The sequence below is a fragment of the Corvus hawaiiensis genome, chromosome 4 (assembly GCF_020740725.1).
Source record: "Corvus hawaiiensis isolate bCorHaw1 chromosome 4, bCorHaw1.pri.cur, whole genome shotgun sequence".
In the NCBI taxonomy this organism is placed as follows: domain Eukaryota; kingdom Metazoa; phylum Chordata; class Aves; order Passeriformes; family Corvidae; genus Corvus; species Corvus hawaiiensis.
The window spans coordinates 44,890,103-44,915,501 of NC_063216.1; the positions used below are offsets into that span (position 1 = coordinate 44,890,103).

The window sequence follows — 25,399 nt, forward strand, 5'->3', positions numbered from 1 at the left end:
GACCGCCCTGGCCGTTCTCGGGCGGTACGTCTGTCCGTGCACTTTTCTTTTCACAGCCCTCTCCGCTCTTTTTAATGTGATACAGTCAAAACCAGTCTGGATGGAGATTAGCAGGGGGAAGGCAGTCGGAAAAGCGACCCCCGAGGGAACAGCTGAACAAGAAGGTGGATTAGGATCTCCTGACCGGGTGGCGAGGTCGGGTGAGGTGGCGAAGGCGGACCGGCAGCTGGCACGCCATCGCAGAGGCTCCAGAAGGGTAGGAAACTTGGGGTTTTTCCCTTCTAGAAACGCTATTTTTGTACCAACATAAAGCTACACGCGTGGATACGCGGGTTTTTTGGTAACAAGGCGCGCGAGATCCCCCCAGCCTTGCGACGCATTAGCACGGGGTGCCTGCCCGTCGTGCTTCCCCAGAAACGCAGCGCCGGCCGCACAGCACCGTTACCCTGCCACGGGCGGGGGATCAGTCCTTTAATGTGGGCAGCACTGCGAAAACAGCCCGCGGGAGCACTGCCCCCAGCGGAGGCGGAGACCGCGCGGCCAACACGGCCCCGGGGCAGGGCCGGCAGGGGAAGCGGCGGGGCCGGGCGCTCCCCGCCCGCCTTAGGCGGCCGCCGCGCAGGCGCCCCGCGGGCCCAGGGGAGGCGGGCCGGTGGCGGGTCCGGGCCCGGGCCCGGCGCTGCGGTGGCCGCGGTTCCGCCATGCCCGTGCGGTTCAAGGTGAGCGGGGCCCGGCGGGCCGGACACGGCTCCGGGCCCGGAGGGCGGCGGGAGTGGGGCTGCGGCCGGTCCTGGGGTAGCGGGAAAGGGGAGGCCCCTGCGCTGCAGCACCGGCAAATAAAGACAGAAGGAGGTTGGTCGTGCGGTGACAGCGGGTCCAGGCTGTGTTTGTTCTTGAAACCATTCACTTGAAGACATAAGAGACATGTTTTTGGTTTTGGTTTTTTAAAATTTTATATTGTTTATTTGGTGCATGAAATGCTTCCACGTTTTCTCAGCAGTACTTTTTGTTCTCCGATGGGGGTGGGTTTGGAAGATGCAGAGCAACCTGCCAGCTTAGCTCATCCTGCAGCAGCGTGTTGGTGTTTTTCCCTCCTCGGAGATCTGTTACCGGCAGGAGCAGTGAAGCAGGATATGCGCAGGTGGCTTGACAGACTCCTCTCTGTTTGCTGTAGGGACTGAGTGAATACAAGAGAAACTTCAAATGGAGAAGTCCAGAGTTTGGTAGCCCATCCCAACAGCAGAAATCCTTGTGGGCAGGACTTCGGTCGGATCAGTTTGGTAAGTGCCCCTGAAAAATGCGCCCTTGGTTGCAGCCAAGGCCCGCAAAGGTTTGCAGCAATGAGTGCATGGCCACAGTGAACTGGTGGTGTTTACGGTTTGTGCTTTTTGTAATTAAATTAAAAGTATAGTCTTGGTCATCATCTAGAGTGTGTTTTTGAACTCTATATTCTTTATGGCTACACTGAAACTTTATTTTCAATTAGTGCTATTTATATAAACCTTGGAAAAAAGTAGTTCTGACATGCAGCGTATGCCAAGATCCGAACATGAAATGCAGGTGCAGTGTTAACCCATATAAAGTGTGTAGAGGGTGGTATTGGGTTATCTGTGATGTATGGAAATAGTAAATAAAATTCTGTTTTTAAGGGGAGACTAACTTGGGGCAAAGTTCGATAAAGTGAAATCTTTATGCACCTAACAGGTACAGCTAACTAAAAGAGAAGGTCAACCACTAAACTGAAAACCTTGTGGTACTGTAGTGTAGGATTTAAGGATTGTAGATGTTATCGTGGCAGGGAAATGCAGGGAAGAAAAAGGAAATAGCATTTGGATTGAAAGGACTGTAAGGAGTTGAGGAAGAAGAGTAAGCTGAAGAGGGACGACAACTGCAGTGCTTTGAAAAGGAGTGGTAAAAAATAGTAATTATTGTAGTGGCACAAGGCAGATTAAAAAAATTTTGTGCTGTTCACTGCAGCTGCAGTATTCAGTCTGTGTAATTAGAGTACAATGCATTCATTCCTACAATACTAAGTGTTGTAAATTATGGCCTTGTAATTAAGAACTGACTACCGGCAATATGGATTTTTTTTTTTAGTCAAGGTGCTAGACATTTAAATAAATAATTTAATCTTGCTAAAGATTTTGCTTTATGTATTTATTACTGCTTTCTTCCATTACTTCAAAATACATCTTTTTTTATCCTTGTTTTCCCTAGCACATGGGTCTGTGTATGGGTACCTCTTATTGAGGACTATAATTGTCACTAATTCTGAAATGCTTAAACATCTAAGCATGTTAACTTCTTTTTAAAATGGCAACCTATGCTTATTTTCCAGTCAAACTAAACTGCAAATTTTACAGTCCTTGCAATAAACTCATAAGTTAGCAGTGCAGCAGCTTCTCCTCTTTCTCACGTTGTAATGGTGGTTTTGTGTATGCTTGCTGTAGTTTCTCTACATATTTGTGTTAATTTTCACTCCCACCTCTTTTCTGGCCATTTAAGCACCTACATCTTTAAATGTCACTCTTGGTACCTCATAGGATTTGCAGATTGTTACTGATGATTTACTTACGGTTCTTCCTGTTGAATCACATAATTGGCAATTTTAGGAATCACTTGGAACATTTCAGCAAAAAGTTGACAGCTGCAGGTGCTTGGAGTGCCCTTTGGCTGCTTTTCCAGTGCTTTACCACTGTAATGATTTTCCTATCCTATATGTGTAGTAAGACATATGGACATTCTATATACCTTTCACCATAGGTTGTTCTCGCTTTCTACATTGCTTCTTCATGGGATGGGAGTGTCCCTCTCATGGAAGATACTTTTTTTCAGCCAGTTAGGGGCTTTCACTAATTTTTCCATTGCAGTTGAGCACTTTGAAGTGAATTATGATTTCCCTCTTCAAATGTGTTCAGTTGTTCAATACTCTTCTTGAAATGATGGGGTAATTTTGTTTTCACCTGCCTGTGTAAAGCCCAGCAATTCCTGAAATAACTTGATAGCTGGTTTTGTTACAAAATATTTTTCTATTTTTGGCAATGTTTTTGTGTTCATACTGCAAAATGTTACCGGAGATGGTCTTAAATTGCAGGTGGATAGTGATCTGTCACAATCAGAGGGAACCTGTTGAGCAAGGTGTGTTGTGCATGGGTGATGAGAAGTGCTTGTAGCGTACTTTGTCCCCACAGGTTGGTTATTCTGTATCTGTGTGAACCATGTTCTTTTCGCTGGCTATGTTAGTTTTCTTGTTTAGCTCCCAGAATCAGTTTGCACAGGATTGTCCTGGGGACATTTTTGCTTTATAGGGTTTAATCCAACATGGTTCTGGAGCACCATGTTCCTGTCTGTTCAGTGGAAGGAAAATAATTTGCACATAGGAAAGAACACAGAATTTCACAGCCATGCTCATAATTCATGGTCTGTCACTGCTCCAAGATACTAAAACCATGCTTTCTAGTAATCAGTTGTATGATAAACTTTCAGTTTATTCTTATTACAGAGTGGTATTATGTCTTCAGTGAATGTTTTTGTTAAATCTAATACGGCTTTTTCTCAGGAATCACGAGAGAACCAAAATTCATTTCCAAGAGAAGGGTACCTTACCATAATCCACAGATTTCGAAGTCCCTTGAATGGACAGCAGATTGTGATTTGAGTGACCCACTGGAAACTGAAGATGCAGAGTTGCACACTGACCACAACAACAATAATGTGAATCAGGAAAAACTTGAAACACCAGAAGGACCCAGACTCCCCCCAAAAGTTCAATCACATGTGGTAGATTCTAGTGGTGAAACAGCTCTTGCCCTTGCAGAGAACAACATGACAAAATCACCCTCTGAAGCTCCACCAAATCAAAATGAAACATTTTCATCTCCAAAAAAGCAACCAGAAAAAATGGGTAATGGGGTAAGGGAATAGTTTTTTTTTTTAATTGACCAGTCTAAAAATTACTAACAGTAATTTCGTACAGATGCTCAGACTCTCTTGTTGAACTCTTTCCTTAGTCTTGTATTTTGATACTCTGCTGTAGCTTCTTTGTTGGGAGAACAGTATGCTTGAGATCAGATTTTGGTGCTACTTAATTCAATAGGAATTTGCTCTTCATGTGTCATCACTGCTAATTTCAGTTAAACAAAGATTTAGCCAATAATATATAGACTTTTTGGGGTTGTTGACTATAATGAGAAAATGTACTTTGCAATTCATTTTGTTCTTGAAACAAAAACCCAAACCATTGTTTTGAAAGTGTGTGTTGAAAGATGTCTGACTAGCAAAACATTGTAGGAAAGGGAACAATCATTGCTATTCTTTTTCTATTTTTTTTTTTTTTTACCGTGTCAGAGAGCCCTTCAGAGAAAAGCAGACATATATATTCCACCTTTAAAAACTTTCCCCAGAAATTCTGAATATCGAAGCCAATTTGTCTGGAAGAGTCCTCATGAAAAGTCACCGATACTTGCAGCTGAACAGGTAACTTTAAAAAATCCAAAAAGCAAATTAATACTTTTTTTTATGTATCAGCAAAGTTTTCCTTTCAAAAATATTTCCTTTTTTTTGTTCTTTTGGTGGGGGAAAGATAAACTTTAATGTTGTTGCATGATTTTTTTTTCTCTCTCCCTTTACAAAAGTGTAGTATAATTGGATTTGTTTCCATGTGATTCTGTATTGTGGTCAGACCTAATAATTTGTTCTCCTTAGGCCTTGCATTTCATTCTTTCTAACAGGACCATGTTCTTCTGTTTGCATTAATTTATTTGTGTTGCCCCAGTTTCCTATTCTCAGTTTCCATCTCTGTGCACATACACTTCTAAGCAGTAAAGTGTGTCTCTCTAGTATTTTATTCTTTCATGACAACAGCTTGTATTTAAAGTGGAGTCTTCTGATTTTAAGATACTCTTGTGACATTTTAATACATCTCATGAGTGTTTGGCCTTTGTAGGGTTGAAAATGCTGCTATTTCTAGCAAGACCTCAAAGAGTAACTGAGTGTGAGACGGCTTTGTGTTTTCAATTAACTAACTGTTGCTGGGATCAGGACCTAGGATCAGTCTTTTGGTCATTCTACAGTGTGAAATAGGCACTTCTGCATTTGTCTTCTATTTCTTCACTAGAAGCATATGTGTTAGTGGGATTACTAGAGATGGTGTGCTCTTTTTATCCTCAGGTGGCAGATTTGTTCAGTAACAGCTTTCAGAGGCAATAAATGTTGGCTAAGATAATCACTATCCTGTCTTTTTCTGTTGGAGTACCAAGCAGGTGGATGTACTGCAGGATGTTTCCCAGCAGCCGCTTATGCAATGAAAACTCACTGAAATACGTGACAGTAGTATAGAGAAGCCAAAGGACCTTTTGAGGAAGAGGCAGGTCCCAGAAAGTCACCTTATGGAAAAAGTCAAAGAGAATTCTGTTTGATTCTGTGTGCAATCAGTTTGATAATTTCCTTATTAATGCTTGTGAACATTGTGCTTTTTTCAGAAGAAAGACTTTTTTTCACAGCTCATACAGAGTAAGAAGCAGTGAGAATAAGTCTGTAGGCTCTACACATTGTGGATAAGTAGGACTTAGGGAAAATGTAATGATGAAAGTTACACATATTAACAAATTGATATTCTTCACCATTGATATGACTGAGAATATACCTTAATACTGACAATACCTTTCCTTTGAAGAGATTCTGTGAAAATATCGAAGTTATCCAAGTTAGGTTATAAGTCAGACCTAAATTCTCACAGCAAATCTATGGAAAATGCATGCTTCTCATGTATGGCACAGTCTTGAAATTTGGAACCCCATGAGGAGATAATACTCTGTTAGGCAAATTCTCTACCTTGGTTTATAATACTACATTAGTTGAAAAAGAGTGGATTTTTATTTGCCCAAGCTCTAAGCATCCAGCTCTAAAACCGAGGGCAGTTTTCTCTTACTTATGGACAGGACATGTACTGAGGACTCATATGGAAGTTTTATGGCATGCCTTTAAAAAGCCATGATCCTCCATACAGCTCTGAAGGTTAACAAAAAATAACCAACCAAACCAAACTTCTCATAGTAAACTTCAGTAAGAACAGTGTTTGATCACAGATTTAATTGTGTCTGGCTTGGTCACTTCTAAATGTATTTAAATTTCTCTTGAATTTCTCCTAGAAGTTCATTTGTCTCCACGTGCTGTATTCGTACAGATGACTGTCACTCTGTTCATATGTGATGTATTTGTGTGAATAAATTATCAGATTTTGAAAATTTAGCCTTAAGGTAAACAAATCACACTTTTGTTTTGTTTTGTTTTGTTTTCTCTCTCCCGCACAGCTTATTTGCAACACGAAGAAATCTGTACCTCTGGTTAAATCTCCTGCAATTACTTCTGAAACTGCTTATGAGAGAAATTCCAAAGGGTCTCCTCTTAAGAGTCCACAAGAGAGAGGTGGTTCAGAAGAGAAAGAATTGCTGGTGTGTGAACAAGTAAATACTTCCCTGAAAGAGAAGCTTCAGTAGTACTTCTGCAGTTTTGATCTAATCTATAAGGGGGTGGGTTTAGGTTGAAATTATTTAGTGTTGCTGGTGACACTGGACTCAGTAGCGGTTTCGCTGTAAAAGACTGAAAATAATACTGTACAGCTCTGCTCTTTGGGGGTTCTGTAGTCTCTGTAGTGCAATTTTTCAGTTTAAAGTTTTAAATTTCTGAGTTTTGAAGTGGTTTTATTTATTTTTTTTTGTTCCCTATTGACACTTTGTTTTTAGTCATTAGAATAGTTTCTGCAATCTAAATCTCTGATTTGTACTCTCATTGGTACCAATGTTGTGTCTTGGTGTGCAGTAGGGCTAGGTGGGAGGTCTGGAACTTTTTGAATGTCATAAATCAGAGATAGTGAATTTTCTCCCTACAGTGGCAAACAGTATCTCTGTATTCTTTCCGTGTCACCTGACTTTGCTTCCGCTGGGCATACCTCTTCCTTTTTTGCCTTTCTGAGTCAGCTCTCTTAGGACCTGTTCCATAAAACTGTCATTCTGGTTTTTTAGGAATCTTCTGGGCTGGGTTGTACCAGCTGTGTGATGCTCCCAGTAATCTAAGTCTCCTCACTACCCATGTCTGTTGCTGATAGACCAGAAAGGGCCATTGTCAGGCAAGGTGTTCATTAGAACCACTGCTGAGCAAAAGGTGTACTTAACATGCAGTGCCTTGGCTTAGTTTAAGCCATTGGTGCTTCTGAGGGGATTGTTGGCTTGGAGGTTTCATCATTTAAAACTCAGACCTGTCCAGTTCTTTAAATCCCATCTGGGGATGAGAAATTTTATGTCCCCTTTTGCCTCTTTAAGTAGACATGAAGAAAGCTTGAAAAGCCTGAGGCTTTCAGGAAGCATTTGTCTGGTTTAAGTATTGGAATTTCAGGTTGTTTTTTGAGAACAGCTAATAAATGGAGTAAGAGAAGTCATAAGAAGGGAATTTTTGTGAAAGTGTCTAAAAATCTGGTTGTTTATACCAATACCTCTTCTCTGATGAATATCTTGAAAAAGTTTTGGGGGATTTTGGTGGGCTTTTTTTTTTTAAAAATTGAATTTGAACAGTATCGGTGAAGATCTCTAGCAGAATCAGAAGTCATGCACTGGATTTCCAAAAGATTAAAATAATCAGGAAAAACAAAATCTTTGGTTTAAAACCCAAACAAATAAATCTAAACATATATAAAACAGAATAAAAAAATTTAAAAATTTGCCTTTTGGACTCAGGTTAGAATGCACACGTATCGTATTATTTTCTTTCTGTGTTTCATGTTAAATTAATTTTGTAAAGTGGACAAAATGGATCATCTAACCAGCAGAATGTTGCACTCAGTCTTAACTTTGGCATTTTGCTAGTTTATATTTGTGTTAACGAAAGAATGTGGTGTTCTCATTTGCATTAAATATTCAAAATGGCTAACACTAAAATAAAATTAATTATTTGCCAGAGCTTGATGTCAAAAGAAATATGAGGGTTTTCAGATTGTTAGCTAATGTGGTATTTTTAAAATTATCTTTGCCTTAGAGTAAGAGGGAAGAACCGTTTCAAAAACCAGCAGAAGATGCAGCAAAACAAGGGAAATCAGAACAGAAACATCCTAAACAAAATAATAAGCAGCATATCAGTCCAAAGCCCCTCACTTTACATACAAGTCGTGGGTATGTATAAAATAGGAAAACCTAGACTAGTGAATAGGTGTGCAGCAGCCTAGTATTTAGAATGATGGACTATGGACCTTGAGCCACAGCATGCTGCAGTTGCAGGGGCAAATGCCCCTTGCAGCACTGAGATGGAGCTTCTTGTGGGTACGTCTAAATCTGGTGTTAATTTCCATCCTCTTCTCTGGGCAGTGGCAGCTTTGTACCCACTCTGTTCAGTTGAACCTTGTGATGCAGTAACAGTAGTATTAGTAAATTTAACATGAATGAAATAAAATCAGTGCAGTGCTGCAGCTAAACTTTCAGCAAGTGCTTTGGAAGTCATAGTCACTTTTCAAACTGCTCTATCTACTGTGCCTACTCCACACCTTAAAGTTGTGGTGATTGTACTTGATGTCTGCTTATCCTGGTCTGTAAGACCTTGTGTGCCTGAGTAACGAAAGCATACACATGAGGTAGAGGGAAGTAAAGAAATCTGTCCCATGTGAAGTAATCTGAGAAGCATGGAAACGAAATGACATTGTATGTTATTGAGTGCTATTGAATTACGTTTTTTTTTCTGCCACATGCCTACATTGCAGGAATTGAACTCATATTTCCATTTCATACACGTGAGATATGTCAAGAGAAATAAAAGCCAGGAAGTAGGCTTTAAAATGCTTAGATTAATCCATCTCTCCTGTGTTTGTGCTTAATGTACGCCCCAGCAATTGCTTTTATTCTTCGTGGCAGTGTTACGGCATTAGATTGAAGATGGGAGAGGAGACTTACCTGAGTCTGAATGCTGTTGGATGTTGAGAATTGATTACAAAATGATCACCCAAAATTCTATGAAATAAAATTGCTATGTGGAAAAGTGAGTGGATATAGTATAGCTGAAACCTTTAACTATTTGGTTTTCATACTCTTTGCAGTAGATTGTAGTCAATTTTGCAGTGAGTAATGTGCAAAATTCTTGATAATTTGCTGGGCCCTTTTCATCTAAGGGCAAATTTCTGCCTCTTATGCCTTCAGTGTAGTAGCACAAGACAAGATTTTCTTAAAAAATCACTGGGCAAATAGCTGTCAAAATGTGCAAGTTCTCAGTATGCAGACAGGATTGTTACTTGCATGTAAGCTGTGTTGCATGGCCTGCTTTTGCAGCAGGCTGACTGGGATAGCAGTGTTGTGTTTTTTTATGCTAATCCATTAGTTTTGCAACCAAAGCAAAGGAATTCTGTCTTAAAGTTTTAAAGAAGGGGATGTATTGAAAGAAATTTTGAGTATAAAGGGTTTTTCGACTTCGATATTTTTGTTTTTACGAGGTTCATTTTATTCTCTGACTTTAGGCTTTTATGACCTATTTTTGAAGAAGGATTGAAAAACAGGGCTTTTTCACCCAGTGCTGACTATATTAGAATTAAGTTGGTAATGTTCTGAAGCATGATTAAATCCAAAAATGTCTTTAGATTTAAGCTGATACATCCACAGTTGAGTGCTTAAGGACTCGAAGTACTACTTATTGCTTGCTATAGGTTAGATGATGTTAATTTTTCTGTTTGTATGTGTGTGGCAGAAGGGAAAAATGAACCCATCTTTTCAAGTACTGAGGTCTTTTGAAGATCAAAGCCAGTAGGACATAGTCAGATGAATTATACTGACCAGTGTTCTGGCAGTCAGATGTTTCCAGCCCCAGCAGCTCACCCCACCCATATGCAGAGCGCCTTTAAAGTGGAGTTCATAGGAGGAAATGTCTCAGACATGTTAATGCCAAACCAGGCATTTTTACTTAAATGTACCTTCATCAGTGACTTAAATCAAGGTCCCACACTTTGCATTGAAGTAATTGAGGCTGATGTGTGTATTATGTTCTGCTGGCTGGCTTGTCAGGGCAAAAGCTTCTGGTGGAAGTGTTGCAAGGAAAAAACAACAGGAGAAACTACTTGAAGGACTACCAGCTGTGAATGAGTATTTTTCACAGCATTCCTAGTTGTGTCGGTTTGAGCTGTTGTTTGTGCATGTGTTTTTTGCATCTCACTGGCATTTAGGTGCAGGTATATTTTGCTTGTTGATGTAACTTTAAAAGGGCTCTTAAAGAGTATTCTGGATGTCAAACTTCACTTTCTTTTTCTCTCATCATTCCTGATTTCTTAGGAAGATGAACACTGAATATAGGTCAAAATTTTTGTCTCCAACCCAGTATTACTACAAAGATGGAGTTTGGTCTCGTATTAAGAGTAAAGCTCACAACCAGGTGAGTATTCTTAGAAAATCTGAAGCCTGAGTATGCTTTGTATTTTGATTTTTAGATGAAAAAACTTTGAATTGTGGTGTTTATAAGATACAGTTCTGAGATTGTAATGCTAATGACTCAAGCTCCCAAAGGTGAGTATACAAAGACAGTTAGATTCTGACAAGTCAGAAAAACACATAGAAAAAAAAAAGGGATGGTGAGACTGAAAAAATGTATTAATGTCACACCCAGAGTGAGGGAGAAGTGTTGTTTCCCTTACAATCAGGATCATTCAGAACAGAGTCTCTTGTGACAGGTAATCTTATTCTTGGTGTTCAGCCTAGTTTTAACAAGCAGAAGTGTTGAAAATACAGAGTTGAATGATAGGAGATTCCAAGAGAATAAAAAGGAAAAGGACAACGTATGTATCAGCCGAGGTTGGCTTGATAGTCAGGCTCAGTTTGTTAGCTTACCATGCTGAATCCATTCAAAGCAGTCAGCTGAATTCAGTCATACACAACATAAAATTGAGAATTTTTCTGGCAAGTTTCAGTCAATCTGTGTATTTTCTTGTAGTTCATTCAGAAACTGCAATCCATATTATACTGTATAGGAAGTCATTTGACAGAGCTGTGAAAAGGCTGAGTAGCTTCAAGACCACAACATTTCTTAGCATTATTAAGTGTGATTTCCTGAGTTAGTCAAGGAAATCAAAACCATTAATAGTGTGCTAAGAAACTGCTAGAGCTTGCTCTGCAACTCTCTGATTTCACTGACTTGACTTGGTCTTCTCCCAGCTGATAGAGGGAGCCTTTGTGAGACGCTGTGCTGCTACCTGTGTGGCACATACTTGGAAATGGGAGTTTCCTCATCAGTTGGGTCCATGGTGACGTGGAAGGTAGAGCTCAAGCAAATGGTTTTGGGGTGCTGGGTTTTGTGAATTTGAAAGTAAGGGTCTCTGAGAATTGCAGGAGTAGTCTGGTAGCTTTCAGTTCTGTGTTTTCTTGCTAGATTTAATCTAGCAAGTAATTTTCCTTTTAGAAAAAAGAAATATTGATAGAATACATACAAAGTAAGCAATAATAAATTGGTATCAATATTTAAATTATATTAAAGTATGAGATGATTCATAATCAGATTTTGTGTATGCATGCATGAGATAATCCATTCTGTGTAAACAGCCTCAAGGGGATGTTAGAGGACTGAAAAGAAGCAATATTTTAATTTTTATATGCATTGATATATGCTTTAGATTTACTGTAACTAAGGTTGCAAAATGTTGTGAACTATGGTATGCAGCCCAAGTGGTATATTGAATGCTTCTGTAGAGTATTATGTCATTTTTGTGGTGTATAATACTTTAATTTGTTGATGTTGTATTGTGAAACGTTCAAACCAATAAGGAGCAGTGCTCAGCTTCAAGAGCAATTGGCTGGTAGGCAGCTAAAAGGTGGGCAACTAAAGATGCATTGCCTTGGGATATAGTGTGTTTGTGGCACAGTCAGCTAGGAGGAGTCACTGCAGTACAGTTGAGGGAAAGAATGAGGAGACTGCAAGTGGAGGATGGATGTTCAACTTTACATGTGGCATTTAATTAGTGTATGAAAATGAAGGATTTCCCACACTGTCAAGATGTGTTTTGGGTGCATCAGACTTTTCCACAGAGATTTTTTTGCTGAAAAGGGAATTGCAGGAAACTCGGAAGAAGTTCTGTGGCAGTAGGCATGAAGAATTAAAAAAAAAGAATGATTATGTTTTTTGAGACCTTCTAAGTGAAGGATTCTGGTAGCTGGAAGAGTCAAATTTATTTTAAGACTATAATAACATACTTTATGGATCATGAGTGTGAGTGTGCTTTGATTACATACACATTTTCATGTATGCATACCTACATTAGATCCTAGTAGGAGTTTATATAGAAGGGACTTAAAATTGCAATTACCTGAATTTCTCCTGTCTCTGTTAGACTTCAAATCAGATGTGTGTGAGTATATGTCATGTTTTAACCCCAGGAGAGAACTGTGCCCCACATAACCAGTTGTTCACTCCCCCACAGTGGGGTGGGGGAGAAAACCAGAAGGGTAAAATTGACAAACCTCCTGAGTTGAGATGAGGACAGTTTAATGGGTAAAGCCAAAGCCATGTGTGCAATTAAAGCAAGACAAGGAATTCATGTGCATACAGACTGGGAAATGAGATGCTGGAGAGCAGTGCCTTGAGACCAGGGGGTCCTGGTCAAGGCAAAATTGAACATAAATCAGCAGTGCCCTGCCAGCCACGAGGGCCAGCTGTGTCCTGGGGTGCATCAGGTCCAGCATCACCAGCTGGGCAAGGGAGGGGATTGTCCTGCTCTGCTCTGCACTGGGATCCCAGCACCTTGAGTGCTGGGGGCAGTTTTGGGTGCCACAATATAAGAATGGTATAAAGCTATTGGAGAATGTCCAAAGGAGGGCAGCAAAGATGGTGAAGGGCCTTGAGGGAAAGCCATATGAGGAGCAGCTGAGGTTTCTTGGTCTGCTCAGCCTGGAGGAAAGGAGACTGAGGGGAGACCTTACATCTACAGCTTCCTCACAAGGGGAAACAGAGGGGCAGACACTGATTTGTTCTCTGTGGTGCCCAGTGATGGGACTCAAAGAAATGTCATGAAGCTGTGTCAGGGGAGGTTCAGGTTGGATATCAGGAAAAGGTTCTTCACCCAGAGGGTGTTTGGGCAATGGAACAGGCTCCCCAGGGAAGTGGCCACAGCACGAAACATGTCAGAGTTCAAGAAGCATTTGGTTGATGCTCTCAGGCACGTGGTGTAACTCTTGGAGTGTCCTGTGCAGGACTGAGAATTGGACTTTGATAATCCCTGTGGTGCCCTTCTAGCTTGGCATAGTCTATGATTCTGTAACGTGTAGGACTGAATAACATACTTCATTCATAGTGAGATAAAATAGAATCCAGACATTTGAGAAATGTTAACAGCATATTAATGCAAGTATGCATAACTTGAAAAAGAGTGCCAATTGCATTTTGTTGTAAAGTAACAGAGGTACTTTGGCCATTCACAGTATAGGCTGCCCAACAGTCCTTCTGGTTTCCACATGATTCCGTATCTTTCTCATACTAATGAAGAGAAATGTTCCTCAAAAGTGTATCTAACCTCTGCATCTGGTGGGTTATTGAGACTCACCCCTATGAAAGGTGCCTACAGAACATTTCTTGCTCAGCATAAGTGATTAGATGATAAATTCCAACTCAACCAGTCTTGTTTCTCCCTTAGTTGGGACTGCACGTGGGTGACTTTGCGTCCAAAGCAGACTTTCTGAAGTTGAGTCCAAAGAGGCAAATGCCATAATGGAATCCTGGTGTGACCTTAACCATAGTGATTACTTGTAGGCTGCTTCTCTGCAATTTATTATTAAGGGTGCTTTTCAGCAATCAAACGAAAAAAAAAAATCTCTTCCAATTATGTTTTTGAAAAATTAATGTGGGCAATTCATAATCGCAGTAGGACTCTAGGGCCTATGTCCTGCTGAGTTAATGCTGCCTGCTGAGTCGCTGAAGGAGACGGTTGTCCTTTGTACTTCTTCACAATTCACTGGAGACTTAGTATTCTTCCTCCCCCTGCAGTACTCTGTTGCTCTGGATTTATGTTCCTTCTGTTCTGGCTATTATAATTAATTTTTTATTCCTCTAGTTAAAGTGAGTAATCCAGTAAATCACTTGCACATCAAACTTTAAATTCTCCTTTGAAAACGACAAGCATATATTTTTAATGGGCTGTTCTTTGGAAGTTTAGTGGGTCAAGTTGTGGGATGTTAGCTGGATATCCATTTGCTGCATCCAGTTACTTTTAGTGGGATTAGCTGAATTTAGCCCACTAACTCTGTTCCTTGCAGGAGGAATGATGTGAAATCTATCATGAAGGAAGAATAAAAAAGAAAAGCTATGAAAATGTGGTAGAGGAAATGTCAGTATTACTTTCCTGCTCTTTGATAAAATACTTATTTCCTGTGGACCATTTTTTAGTAAGTCAGAATTCACATGATATCACAAAGTTATTTTTAATAATTTAAATGTAAACTTCTTGGTTTTGCTTTTTCTCCTTTCACTTTAATTGTGTTTGGATGAAGGACACAAGACAGCAAGTGTGTAAATGGTCTTAACTGTAAAAATGATGGTGTAACCCTCCTTGAAGAGGGGGGTTGTCACTTTTATTCTTTTGGAGTAAAACTGGGAGCTGAACAGTTTTGTATCTCATTCTTACAGTTACTGATAGCCTAGAAGGAATAATTTTAATGCTGTGTCTTGCATACAATAGCACGCAGAGTTCTTGTATTAATCTTAACTTTTCACTAATATTTATGTGGCTACAGACAGTTGTAGTGTTTGCAGCATATAAATTCAGTGTTACCACATGTGTGTAGATCCGTTGATTTGAATCATAAATTAGTGGGGAATGTATTTTTGTGTGTTGATGTTTGGAAATCTAAGTTAATTTCCTCAATCTTGGCAAGAAACTGGTGGAATGCCAGTGCTGACTGTACTTGTTTGAGAGCTTTTTATTGAATCTCAGGGAGGCAGCATAGAGCTATGTTGACAGGTTTTTAGTATTTAATTTCTTACTTAGACTGAAGTAAAGTTACAAGGGTGATAATAACAATATCACCCTTGAGTGTTGAGAGGAAAAATAAGAAATTTAAAAATAACTCTGTATTCTTCCCTTTAGGCATCTCAAAACACCCTAAATTCCATGTGGTATGTGGAGGTTGGTTGCATCCAAGTTCCTCTTTTCAGTGTTTGGAGCACTGTGTCTGAGCGCTGATGGAAAAACTAGAATCCAGCACTAAACTTATTCACAGTTGCTGCATAAATTTTTGTGCTCATGGAATGAATAATTGACAATTTCGCTTTGGCTTCATGGCTCAAACATGCTTACTGAATATATGCTTCCTGAATATATTATTTTTGCTTTCCGCTTCTTACATTTACTGTGGCATGCAATGTTTGTGCTGTGGCTGGCCCTGTATTATGAGTAAACTTACCTTTCTCTTCTAGCTGCCAGTAGCTAATGCAAATATTTATAGTAGCCTAATAGTGAAATTTAAACAGATGTGCGATTTATGAAACCTTGATGTGTAGGTGAGAGAGCTTCGAGAAAGAGCGAAGGCTTACAGGCAACGAGTAGAAGGAACACACTTCTCCCGATACCATTTCAATCAGATCCTGTCTGATAATAACAGTCTTTGGGATGTGTCCTCAACTTCCAGTTCAGAAGAAGGAATCAGCAACAACATCAGAGCACTAGATCTTGCAGGGTAAGGTCATCATTCCTGCCTGTTACTTTGCGGCTTTGAAACTGAGCAAAATGCTGAATATAGGCTTAGCCTAGCTGCGTGATCTTGAATGTTTGACTGCATTCAAGATACAATTGAATAGGGTGCTCAGTAATCATCTAGGCTCCCTTTCCTCGTGGGGGGTTGGACTGGTTGGTCTTTTGAGGACGCTTCCAACCTGGGCTGTTCTATTATTCTCTGATATGTAAATTCTCTGGAACAGATGAGGGAGTTTACCTTTTCACAGATATGTCAGTTGATAAGTGCTCAAATTGAAAAACAAGGCACAGTCCACTCTTCTAAAAGTAGAGAAAGTTACTCCTTTGTAACTCCCCACAAATGCATATTTAGTGTGGCAACCTTAGTCTCATCAAGTCCAGAAGAATTTTGCACTGAGGCATACTGAAGTAATGTCCTTTCCACTGGAATGATATGAAATATGTTTTGCCTACTCAGATATTATCGACATTCTTGTCAGGATTAACTAATTTTGTGGTTGAGTCTGCTTAGTTCAGAGGTGAAGACTTAGGAACTGGAAAGGTGTGCATCCATTTTCTCTTTTCTTTGAAGGCTGTCAGAACTGGCAGATACTAAATCCCTTGCTAGGAAAATTCAGAATTAACGTGTTAGTAGAAGGTGATCTGATATTTAAAAACAGTGCTCTGGATGCCTGTGTAGTCCTCTGTACACTGCTGTATGTGCCATCCTTTCTTATGTGTGTGTGACAGATCTGCCCTTTTTGCATGAGTAGCTCTAATAAGGGTTTGATGATGACATGTAAAATAGTATTTATTACACCATAATATGTGATACTAAATACAGTGTAAGTTTTTTGGTTTACTGGATTGTTTTCTTCTGTGAAATACAGATCCTCTTACTGATCTCATTTCTATGCACTGGGCTAATTTGCACTGATTTCTGTAAGTAGTTGAGAGTTTAATACTTTCAAAAGTTGTGCCTGAAGTGGAGTTTCCTAGACTGCTTGACTTTCAAAATTATGCCATCAGACAGTCCCTTGTATGGAAATAGTTTTTTTTGAGTACTTCTCATAATGTTGTTTAAATTGAAAATACAGCCCTAATTTACATTGCATTTTTGGAAATGGTAATATAACAAGAGTTTTCATAAAATCTGGTTTGAAAATGGGATGTGCTTAAGCATCAATTAAAACTTCAGTGGCAGTTTAACCATTCATCATCTCACCTGTACCACTTTTTAATGTCTGAGCTGTACTGCTTGCAAAGAACTGAACTGGATGAATGTGTTCTGTATAGACATGTATATTGTGCAAATCAGTGATACAAAATGCTGTGTTTTTTCTTACCCAGTGTTTCTGAAAAAGAGGCTGCACCAAGCCCTGAAGTGCTACAGCAACCTGGCTCCAGACAACAACCACATCAGGACAGCACAAAGAAAGACATGTCAAATGCTTTAACTGTTCCAGTCAAAAGACGTTTAGTTTGGGATGAACAAGAAGGTACTGAAGAAAGGGGAAATCAACAATCAACAGAAGAGAAAGAGGAAGAAAAGCCAGATGAAGAGGCTGCAGTCATGGCCCAGCAACTAGAAGAAAACAGTAAGAATGCCAAAGAAGATAAGAAAGCTGAAGGGTAAAACTGAACTTTTTTTTGGTTGTATATATGTATGTGTGTGTATATTTCCTCTAACAGGTCAGAAATTTGTAGGTTAATTAGTTTTTGTTTTTAAATCAGATTCATTTAAGAGAGTGTAAATTGGTGTGACAGTACCTCTGTTTTCAACAGTATGATAAGGAGTGAGAAGGTTTAAGACATTGATCTGGTTGATGGAAGTGGATCTATCATTAAAAATACTGCATTTCTAACTTGCAAGACAGAGGTTTGTAGACTCATGAATGATTCTAATCTTTTTCTCCAAAACTATGACATTTGCAGTATGGGCCTCTTAGAACAGACTGTTCACTACACAGCAGCCAAGTTTAGTGAAAATTAAAACTCAAAATTTGCTTCAAGTTGACAGTGTAGGATTGACAGGACAGGATATGTGTTAATATTGTACTTAGGCATCTGTTTTTCTTAAAAAAATTAAGATAAAGGACTTAGGGGAGAAAAATAACTAATATCCAGTAATCACTGGTGATTGCGTTACTAAGCACGGAGGGGTATTTACAAATAATGAGAGATCAGCTCAGTATGTGCATAGTACTGTATTTGAGAGATCCAAATTGTATCTAGTTTCAGAAGTCTCTGGCTTTTTACTGTACAAATTTTGCATACCTTTTTTTGTCAAACAATATTTAACTTTGATAGACATTTAATTCTGAATAGTTTTGACCTTCGTAACCATGTCAGCTACACATTTTCTATTCCTCATTGCATTTTGTCTTTGGTGTTGCAGCACTTATGAAAGATAAGGAACCGTAATTGTCTCCATTGGGGATAATATTGTGTATGCAAACCCAAGCAAAGAAAACTTGAGATGTTAGACTCCCAACAGATATTAAATGCATGCTTTCAAAACCATCATCTGGAAATCTTCCTAAGTTTCTATTTAATTCTAGAGATTATCTAGTTCATAGATTTCTCTGACATTGTCAATTTTCTGTTGTCTTGCAGTGGGGTTCTGTGTGTTCTGGGATGTGCGCTGGACTCAGCCACTCAGAGCAGCTTAATGCTTGCATGTCACACCTTCTTGAGAGCTAGAAATGAGGAATTCTTTGCCTAGATGTGTCTATCATGCACTGATAGGATCAGGTTCCTCCGTAGCGTGGGTGTGCTGCCACCTCCTTTTGAAATGCACCTGGAGGCAGAAGACTGGAGTGATAGTGCTGATGTATATTATATATACATATATAATGTATGATGTATGTATGTATCATATTATGATGTATATTTAATGACCTGGGGGCTATAGTGTTTGCATAAATGTGGTATATTTGGCTTCAGTTCCAACACATTGACTGAAGAATGTCAAACCCACACTCTCACCTCTAAGGTAGCAACCATGTTCAAAGTTTTTCCAGGTTCAAAGTGTTGCAGCCCTCTTGTTGAACCTCCGTATAGTGCATTCACGTACAGCATACATTCAGGGTTTGTTGGGACAGAGGGAGCCTGGATTTATAGCTTGAGACTCTTTAAAATACAGAAACTAAAGCTTAAGGGCTGGAATCCAGGACTCCCCTTTGCAAGCAGATGTTTTAGCTACAGGCTGTTGGGGTGTTAAGGCCTTAGCTGTCTTGCCTTAGGCTTCATTGTAGGAATGGATTAGAAGCAGAAAGCTTGAGTGCAAGACTCCTGAGTCCTTCCTTAGCTAATCCTTTAATCATTACTCATTTTTTTTTTTCAGTGAAAATGCCTTAGTATTAAACACATCTGCAGCTGTGTCAGATTCTTCTGTATCCTCAAGGAGAGGCAGCAGGCGTCCTACTCCGAAGCCGAGAGCTCTTGGAGGAACTCCGAGGACTCATCATGATCGCACTACCCCAGCTGTTGGTAAAAAGACTTCTAAATGCAAAGCAGTCTTTCAAGAACTAAAGAAAAAAATACATAATTGAATTAATTTATTAGGTTGTTTAATGTAATAAGACATCTTTCATCTTTTCCAATACAATAGGAGGTACTGTTCTAGTGTCTGCTCCTAAATTCAAGTCTTCATCTTCACCTCAGAGAAAGCAAAATTCAGCAACAAACCCTTCAAAAAAAAGGTCCTTCCAGGTGAGCCAGAGAACAGACTTACCATTATGAATTGTAGGAATGTGCTTTTTAAGTAATAATGAATAATTCATTTAAGAAACCTTTTCCTTGAGTTGTTATTTGCTGTCTTAAAATTGTCAGTGTCTGTGGCTAAAAAGGGCGTGTCTGAATAAATAGTTCTTTTGGGGTGTCAAAGGAGTTGATGCTACTGGAGTGAGATTAGATGTACTTCACTTTTTTTTTTTTGCTAAATGTGTGGGATCTGTTTACAGAAAAATAAAAAGGTTGCCAGTAGGATTTCCCCTTATTGTAGCCATTGACATCACCGTGGCACAACTCCACATTGCTTGAGTTGGAGGAAATTCAAGAGGGAGAGGTTGGGTGCTTGTGTAAAACATAGGTTAATGTGCCATAATAGTTTCACTCTACCTTTCCTTTACTTTTGTGCTGCTTTTACTTTGCAGCTTGCATAATTACTAAAAGAAAAATAGGAACATTTAGGAGTTGTTATCCTCAAAATTTTGATAGTTTTTTGTCAAGTTGTGCTTGGTCTCTCTATGAAGAGAGCTACCATTTAACTGCGTACATCCTCTGTAGTAAGTTCTGTAATAGAAGCAGACACAATCGCATGAGAAGTTGGTTATGTTGTAAAATCTAAAAAATCACAGTTTCAGAAAATAAGCTCTTGGTTTGACCTGATTAGATTACTTTCAGTCCATGTTAAACACTTGTTATTAGGAACAGATTTTCTTTACACTGTCTCACAGGCTTGGAATACTTTTTCTTTTAGTACTTTCATGAGAAGTATAGCAGTGTAAAGTCAACATTTGCTGCATATTTGAGGATCTGTACTGGAAGGCTGTATGTGAGATGTTGTGGTTTTGTGCTTTTTTTGATCCTTCCTTTTTTTTTTTCTTTCTATTGTGTTGTAGCCTGATGTGAAAATGGAAGCCACTTCACACTTTAACTCTCCACCTGCTGGCCTGGGAACTGTGGATCCTCTGCCACTTAGGCAGGATCAGTGGCCTCCTAACAGGGTTGGCGATGAGCAAGTTCCTCTTGTTTCAGCCCAGCAAGAGCAGTCCTCTGCAACTTCTGTGCTGACATCAGCAAAAAGCTGCTCTGTGCCTTGCTGGAGTCCCTCTCATCGTATTCAAGGGACTCTTAAGGATCCAGAATTCCAGCATAATGGTGGGTTTTATTTATTAAGTGTGTGTTAGAGGGATGCAGGATGTAGATAACTACTGTGCAGTGCTCAGGCCAAGAGATGCTGAGCTTGCTGCCTTACGGTTTCTACAAAGAATGTGCTGTTTGTAAACAAAAGCTTTTCTATTATATGGTTGGTTAGTCTTGCTGAGGAAATGTGCACAACACCCACCTTTGTTTCCAAATTCCATTAACATCACTCTATTACAGTAGTTTGTTTTCTGATTTTGCCTTACTAATTTTAATAAATACTGCTCATGAGAATAATTTGGTTTAGCGTGAACAACTCTAAATTTTGATATTTAAGCTGCAGCTGGATGCTGTGACACTTTTCCAGCTGCAGTTGCTGACTGCAGTGTGTAACTGGGACCTTTATGGTGTAGTATTATTTTGCAAGAGTTGTGGATTTCTGATAGATAAGCTCCTTAAAATTATTTCTGCAGGATAAGGAAACAAAAAAGCTATCTCTAGAAGGTTTATTGGATATTGAGAAAAACCTTTTCTTGGCTGAGGAGGGATTTGTACTGAAGCATTTCAAAAGTTTTTAACAATGTTCAAGGGTACTGGGGATGTAAATTTGATAAAGACAAGACTCCTTGTCCCCTTTGTCTCCATTCCAGAAAGATTTTCTACAGCCACTTAAAGTCCCACAATTCTTGGTCCTTTGATTATAGAGATTGGCTAAAAAGTAGTATTTCCATACTAGAACGGAGCAACTAGTTGTCAGGTTAAGTGGAAAGGTGAAATGCAGAGAATTTCCTCAGAAAGATTAGAATTGGTGCTGGGTTCTAGTTCTGCACCTTGAGTGCAGTTCATTAAGTAACTTGCAGCAGGTACCAAAGAGCAGTGTCTCGAGAAGAATACAGTGGAGCATCTTAAGGTAAAGGAGCCTGGTAGAATTTTTGTTATGTGTGCTATTTATAAGACTCTTGTTTTGGAAATAATGTTACAATATTTTTAAATGTTCTAAAATGAAATATTTTCCTTTGTCTGTTTTGAAATGATTCAAAACTATGCCTTTTGGCTTTTTGTCTTAGGGAATCTTGGCAATCCAAAAATGAGAACTTTCCAGTTGCCCCTTCAGGAAAGAAACCGTAATGATGAAGGTATTTCTTGTCCCAAAGTGTTACTGTATATCTTCTATGTAACCTAAATAAATTTTAACTTTTGCATGAATGTGAGAGGTTTCTGAATGCAGTAAGTAATAGTGGTTTATGTGTTTGCCTGAATAACTACAGTGTATTTTCATCAAAATAATTTGAACATGTTCAACCTAGTTCTCTGAAGTATGAATATGAAGGTATAGGGTAATACGAATAAACCATTAAATGTGGCTGAAAATTAATAGACCATTGTGGCTCTTGATATGGTTACTATAGCTTGCTTAGTTCCATATCTAAAATTGTTTCCTGCCCACACATTTTTAAGCCTTTGTGTTGATAGCAACTAAAGGAAACTGCAACACAGCCCATATTGCATCTGGAGTAGCTTTGGTTGCAACTTAAAAGGTACCACAAACTTTAAGATAAGGGTTTTGCCTGTGAGACTTTAGCCCCAGATGTGCAACATAAAATGATCCCTCTGACTTTAATTTTCCCACCTGTCCTCTGCTGAGTGTGTTAGGCGTGCTTATGGCATCCTGCCATTCTGATTGCTGTTTTGGCCTTTTTTTAATGTTCATTTTAAAGTTAGTCTGGGAGAGCAGCCATTGCACAGCTGCATCTTCTTGGCCTTTTTGTGGGCAGACAAAAATAAACTCTTTCAGTAGCATTAGCCAACCAAAGGCACTGTGTCTGCTATACACTTTTTCTTAGTGTGGTGTCTGAGGTCGAGCCTGGTGTGGTGCTGTGCTAGTTGCAATCACCTGTGTTTGGTTCAGCTCATAGTATGGGCAGAGCAGGTTTATATCTGATTGCAGTTTATTTATAGTTATACCCCAGAACAACCCAAAGCTTGTTTCTGTACCCCTTGGCGCTTCTTTGCTCCTTGGGTTTTAACCAAGGCTCAGACTGATTCTCTGTTTTACTCATTGCAGTTGGCTGAAAAATATGTGGGTGGTGCAGATGGCTCAGCCAAGCTTCAGTGCAACTACATAAAACATGCAAAAATCCTGTAGTACTCTGCAGCTTCCCACCAGCTTGCTGCACACAGATTAAATGCTGTAGCTGCTGTTTCTTTATTATTTTTCCCTATAAGCTGTGTGGTAATGTATGAACTTGCAGAAACAGGCAAAATGTGCCAGCTCACAGATATTTTATATGTCTGTATTTGTTCATATACATACAAACCTGGGAGTTAATCCAATGACATGTCTCATTTGCAGAAGTGCAGTTAGCAATTTATCATACATGGGAATATAGTTGTTATACAAAGTGTGTGAGCCTGTTACAGGCTATTAGGATCACTGTATTTTAAGAATTTAGAAACTCTACTGAAAAGTTAATTCAAACACTGACGGAATACTGGTGGTGTTTGGATTGAGTGTAGGAATTTTTTTTTGTTGTTGTTGGTGAGGGGTCTGGAAAGTAGTGACACAGTTCTTTCTAATCCATTGCAGGAGAATGAGTGTAATTAAGGTCGTTTTTCATAGAGAGCATCTTTACAGACCTGTAGCAACATTTTGGTGCTGTTAAAGAATTATAATGTGCTTTATCAGGCAAGCAACATCGAGACTGATTAATTTTAGGAATTACACTGTGTGTGAAGTGGACCCTGTATTCAAAAGGAAGACCCTTCAAAAGTGTATTTCTAAAGCCTGCTTCTTCTTGTCTTTGTGGTAAACTTCTGTTTTCTTGAAAAACGTGTTCCTTTTAGCAGCTTTTGGCACACTAGCTGGATTTGGCAACCTAGCTGTATGTGGCACAGAAGGGCTCTTTTTGGCAACATGGGTTCTGGTATTTTAGTCGAGTTATTCTAAGGTTGTCTGCTTTGCTTGAAGCAGTGGGTTGCTTTCAAGAATGTCATTACCAGAGTCTAGTCTATATAGATTTCAGTGGCAGAGGAACAATTTCTGAGGTCTGCTGACACAGGAGAGTAAAGGTCAAGATGACTTGGAGAATTGGGCAATTCCCAGGTGAATACAGGGATCTTACTCTGGAGTTTTTCAAGAGATGGCCATGTCAATCTCTTAACTAACATACTAGAGGCTTCCTTGTGAGGTTCTTCTTCAGCGTGTTGGTTGCCAAGTAATTGAATTGAAGTGTATTGTGCTATTGTTTTAGCATCCATTGTGAAAGAGGGCATAAAAATATTCAAAATATGTTAGCTCTGTTTGAATATATATATTTAATCGTCCTATTTACTTTTTCCCTTCTGCTTTCCCCACAGATGACAGGTTGTCTCAGATTTCTGCTCGCTCGGCAGCGTCTAGTTCTCTAGCGTCTCAGATACTGGAACGAGCTCAGAAGAGGAAGGATTTCTGGGGCAAGACATAGTCTCTCCTACCTGTTGTCTAGAAACTATTCTGTAAAATGATGTATTTTGTACAGTTTGTGGTGTACATTTAAAAAAATTGTGATTGTAGGTTTCACACAGCATCCTTTCACTTACCATTGATGTGGCCCGAGTTTTAGGACTTGCCATCCCAATTAAATACTTTAAACTGATGATGCTGAAAATTTATGTTCTTTATATCTGGGAGTTAGGTCTTAATTCACTGTGTCACAACAGCCATGTGAAGTTTTACTTTTTTTACAGTGGCACCTTTTGACACTGAGATAATAATTATTTAACGAAACCCGTGTGTTACTTTTCAAGGTATTCTGCTGTAGTGATGCAGTATGACCTAGAACAGTATTCAGGGGCGACGCCATTGTTCACCAAATACCTCAGTTGCTTTATTTTATCGAGTTATCTTAAGGGCAGCAGTGGTATATATGTTTATGTTACTGTATGAATTGTCAGCATAACGCAGCGCTGTAACAAAAAGTTACTTTTATTACTTACTGCTTTTAACCTTTTACCAAAAAATTCTAATTTCTTAATGACACTAACTTAGAACATACAGGAGTTTAAGAAAAGGACATGAAGCATTAGGGTTTGTTCATTGTCCACAGGTTTTTGGCTAGGATGACTATCAAAGTTCAGTGCATACAGTAGTGCAGTTTGTCAGCTATACTGACATGAATGCTTGTCTTGTAGACTAAGACCCATGTTTAGTGTTAATTTCAGCTTCTCTAGAAAAAGAAAACTCAGCCAACTTAACCAGTGGTGTTCCCCAGCTCCACTTCAAACTCAGGTATTTAGGAGCAGTGATCTCTTTAAGTAAATTCAAAAGAATGTTATTTTCTTGACTTCGATATTTTAATTACCTCTTGTCTTAGTTTCCTGCTTTGGGGAGACTGATACCATTATGATTGTCACAGTGAAAAGTGTTTGTGATTTATGCTGACAGCTCATTTTATCTTTCCAAGTGATGCCGACAAGTTAAAATGAAGTAGAGGAAATAGGTGGCCGGCATGTATTTTGGTTCTTTGTGTGTGGCTTCAGGTTTTAATACTACTTCATTTGAAAATTTTATACAAGAACAATTTGAAATTTGTACACACTTGATTGCATTTTGATTTTGTATGCAATTATGTATGCATATTACTGAAAATAAAAATGGTTGGTTGCTTTGTTTCTCTTTAAGTTATGCTGGATAATTTGGCAGAGCCCATTACATTGGCACTTCACTGTTTAGTTCTCTCTTTCACCTGTTCAGCTGGAATATCTGTGGACTTAAGAAAGACAAGATGTTACCTCAGAGAGAGTAATTTATTAAAGCTAGATATGATGACACTAGAAATCATAACTGACTACAGATACTTCATATGGTGACTCGAAGCA

The 25,399-nt window shown here is 39.2% G+C and overlaps 1 protein-coding gene across 6 annotated transcripts; it reads left to right on the forward strand.

Moving 5' to 3' along the window:
- The first annotated feature begins 4 nt into the window (after positions 1-4).
- Positions 5-25,201, forward strand: MDM1 (Mdm1 nuclear protein). 6 transcript variants are annotated; one of them, XM_048301765.1, is made up of 15 exons: positions 5-256; positions 1,175-1,280; positions 3,560-3,914; positions 4,344-4,476; positions 6,312-6,464; positions 8,029-8,162; positions 10,296-10,395; positions 15,089-15,127; positions 15,502-15,677; positions 17,024-17,305; positions 19,020-19,165; positions 19,287-19,387; positions 20,299-20,557; positions 21,610-21,678; positions 23,900-25,201. In XM_048301765.1, the coding sequence occupies exons 1-15, from the start codon at positions 101-103 to the stop codon at positions 24,004-24,006; spliced, it is 2,316 nt and encodes a 771-aa protein (XP_048157722.1). In that variant the 5' UTR covers positions 5-100; the 3' UTR covers positions 24,007-25,201. The 6 variants fall into 6 exon arrangements, with proteins under 6 accessions (XP_048157722.1, XP_048157724.1, XP_048157723.1 ...); XM_048301766.1 differs by having other exon boundaries at positions 6-256; positions 3,560-3,911; positions 4,341-4,476; positions 6,312-6,452; XM_048301768.1 differs by lacking the exon at positions 5-256 and adding an exon at positions 634-719 and having other exon boundaries at positions 3,560-3,911; positions 4,341-4,476.
- Positions 25,202-25,399: the final 198 nt, after the last annotated feature.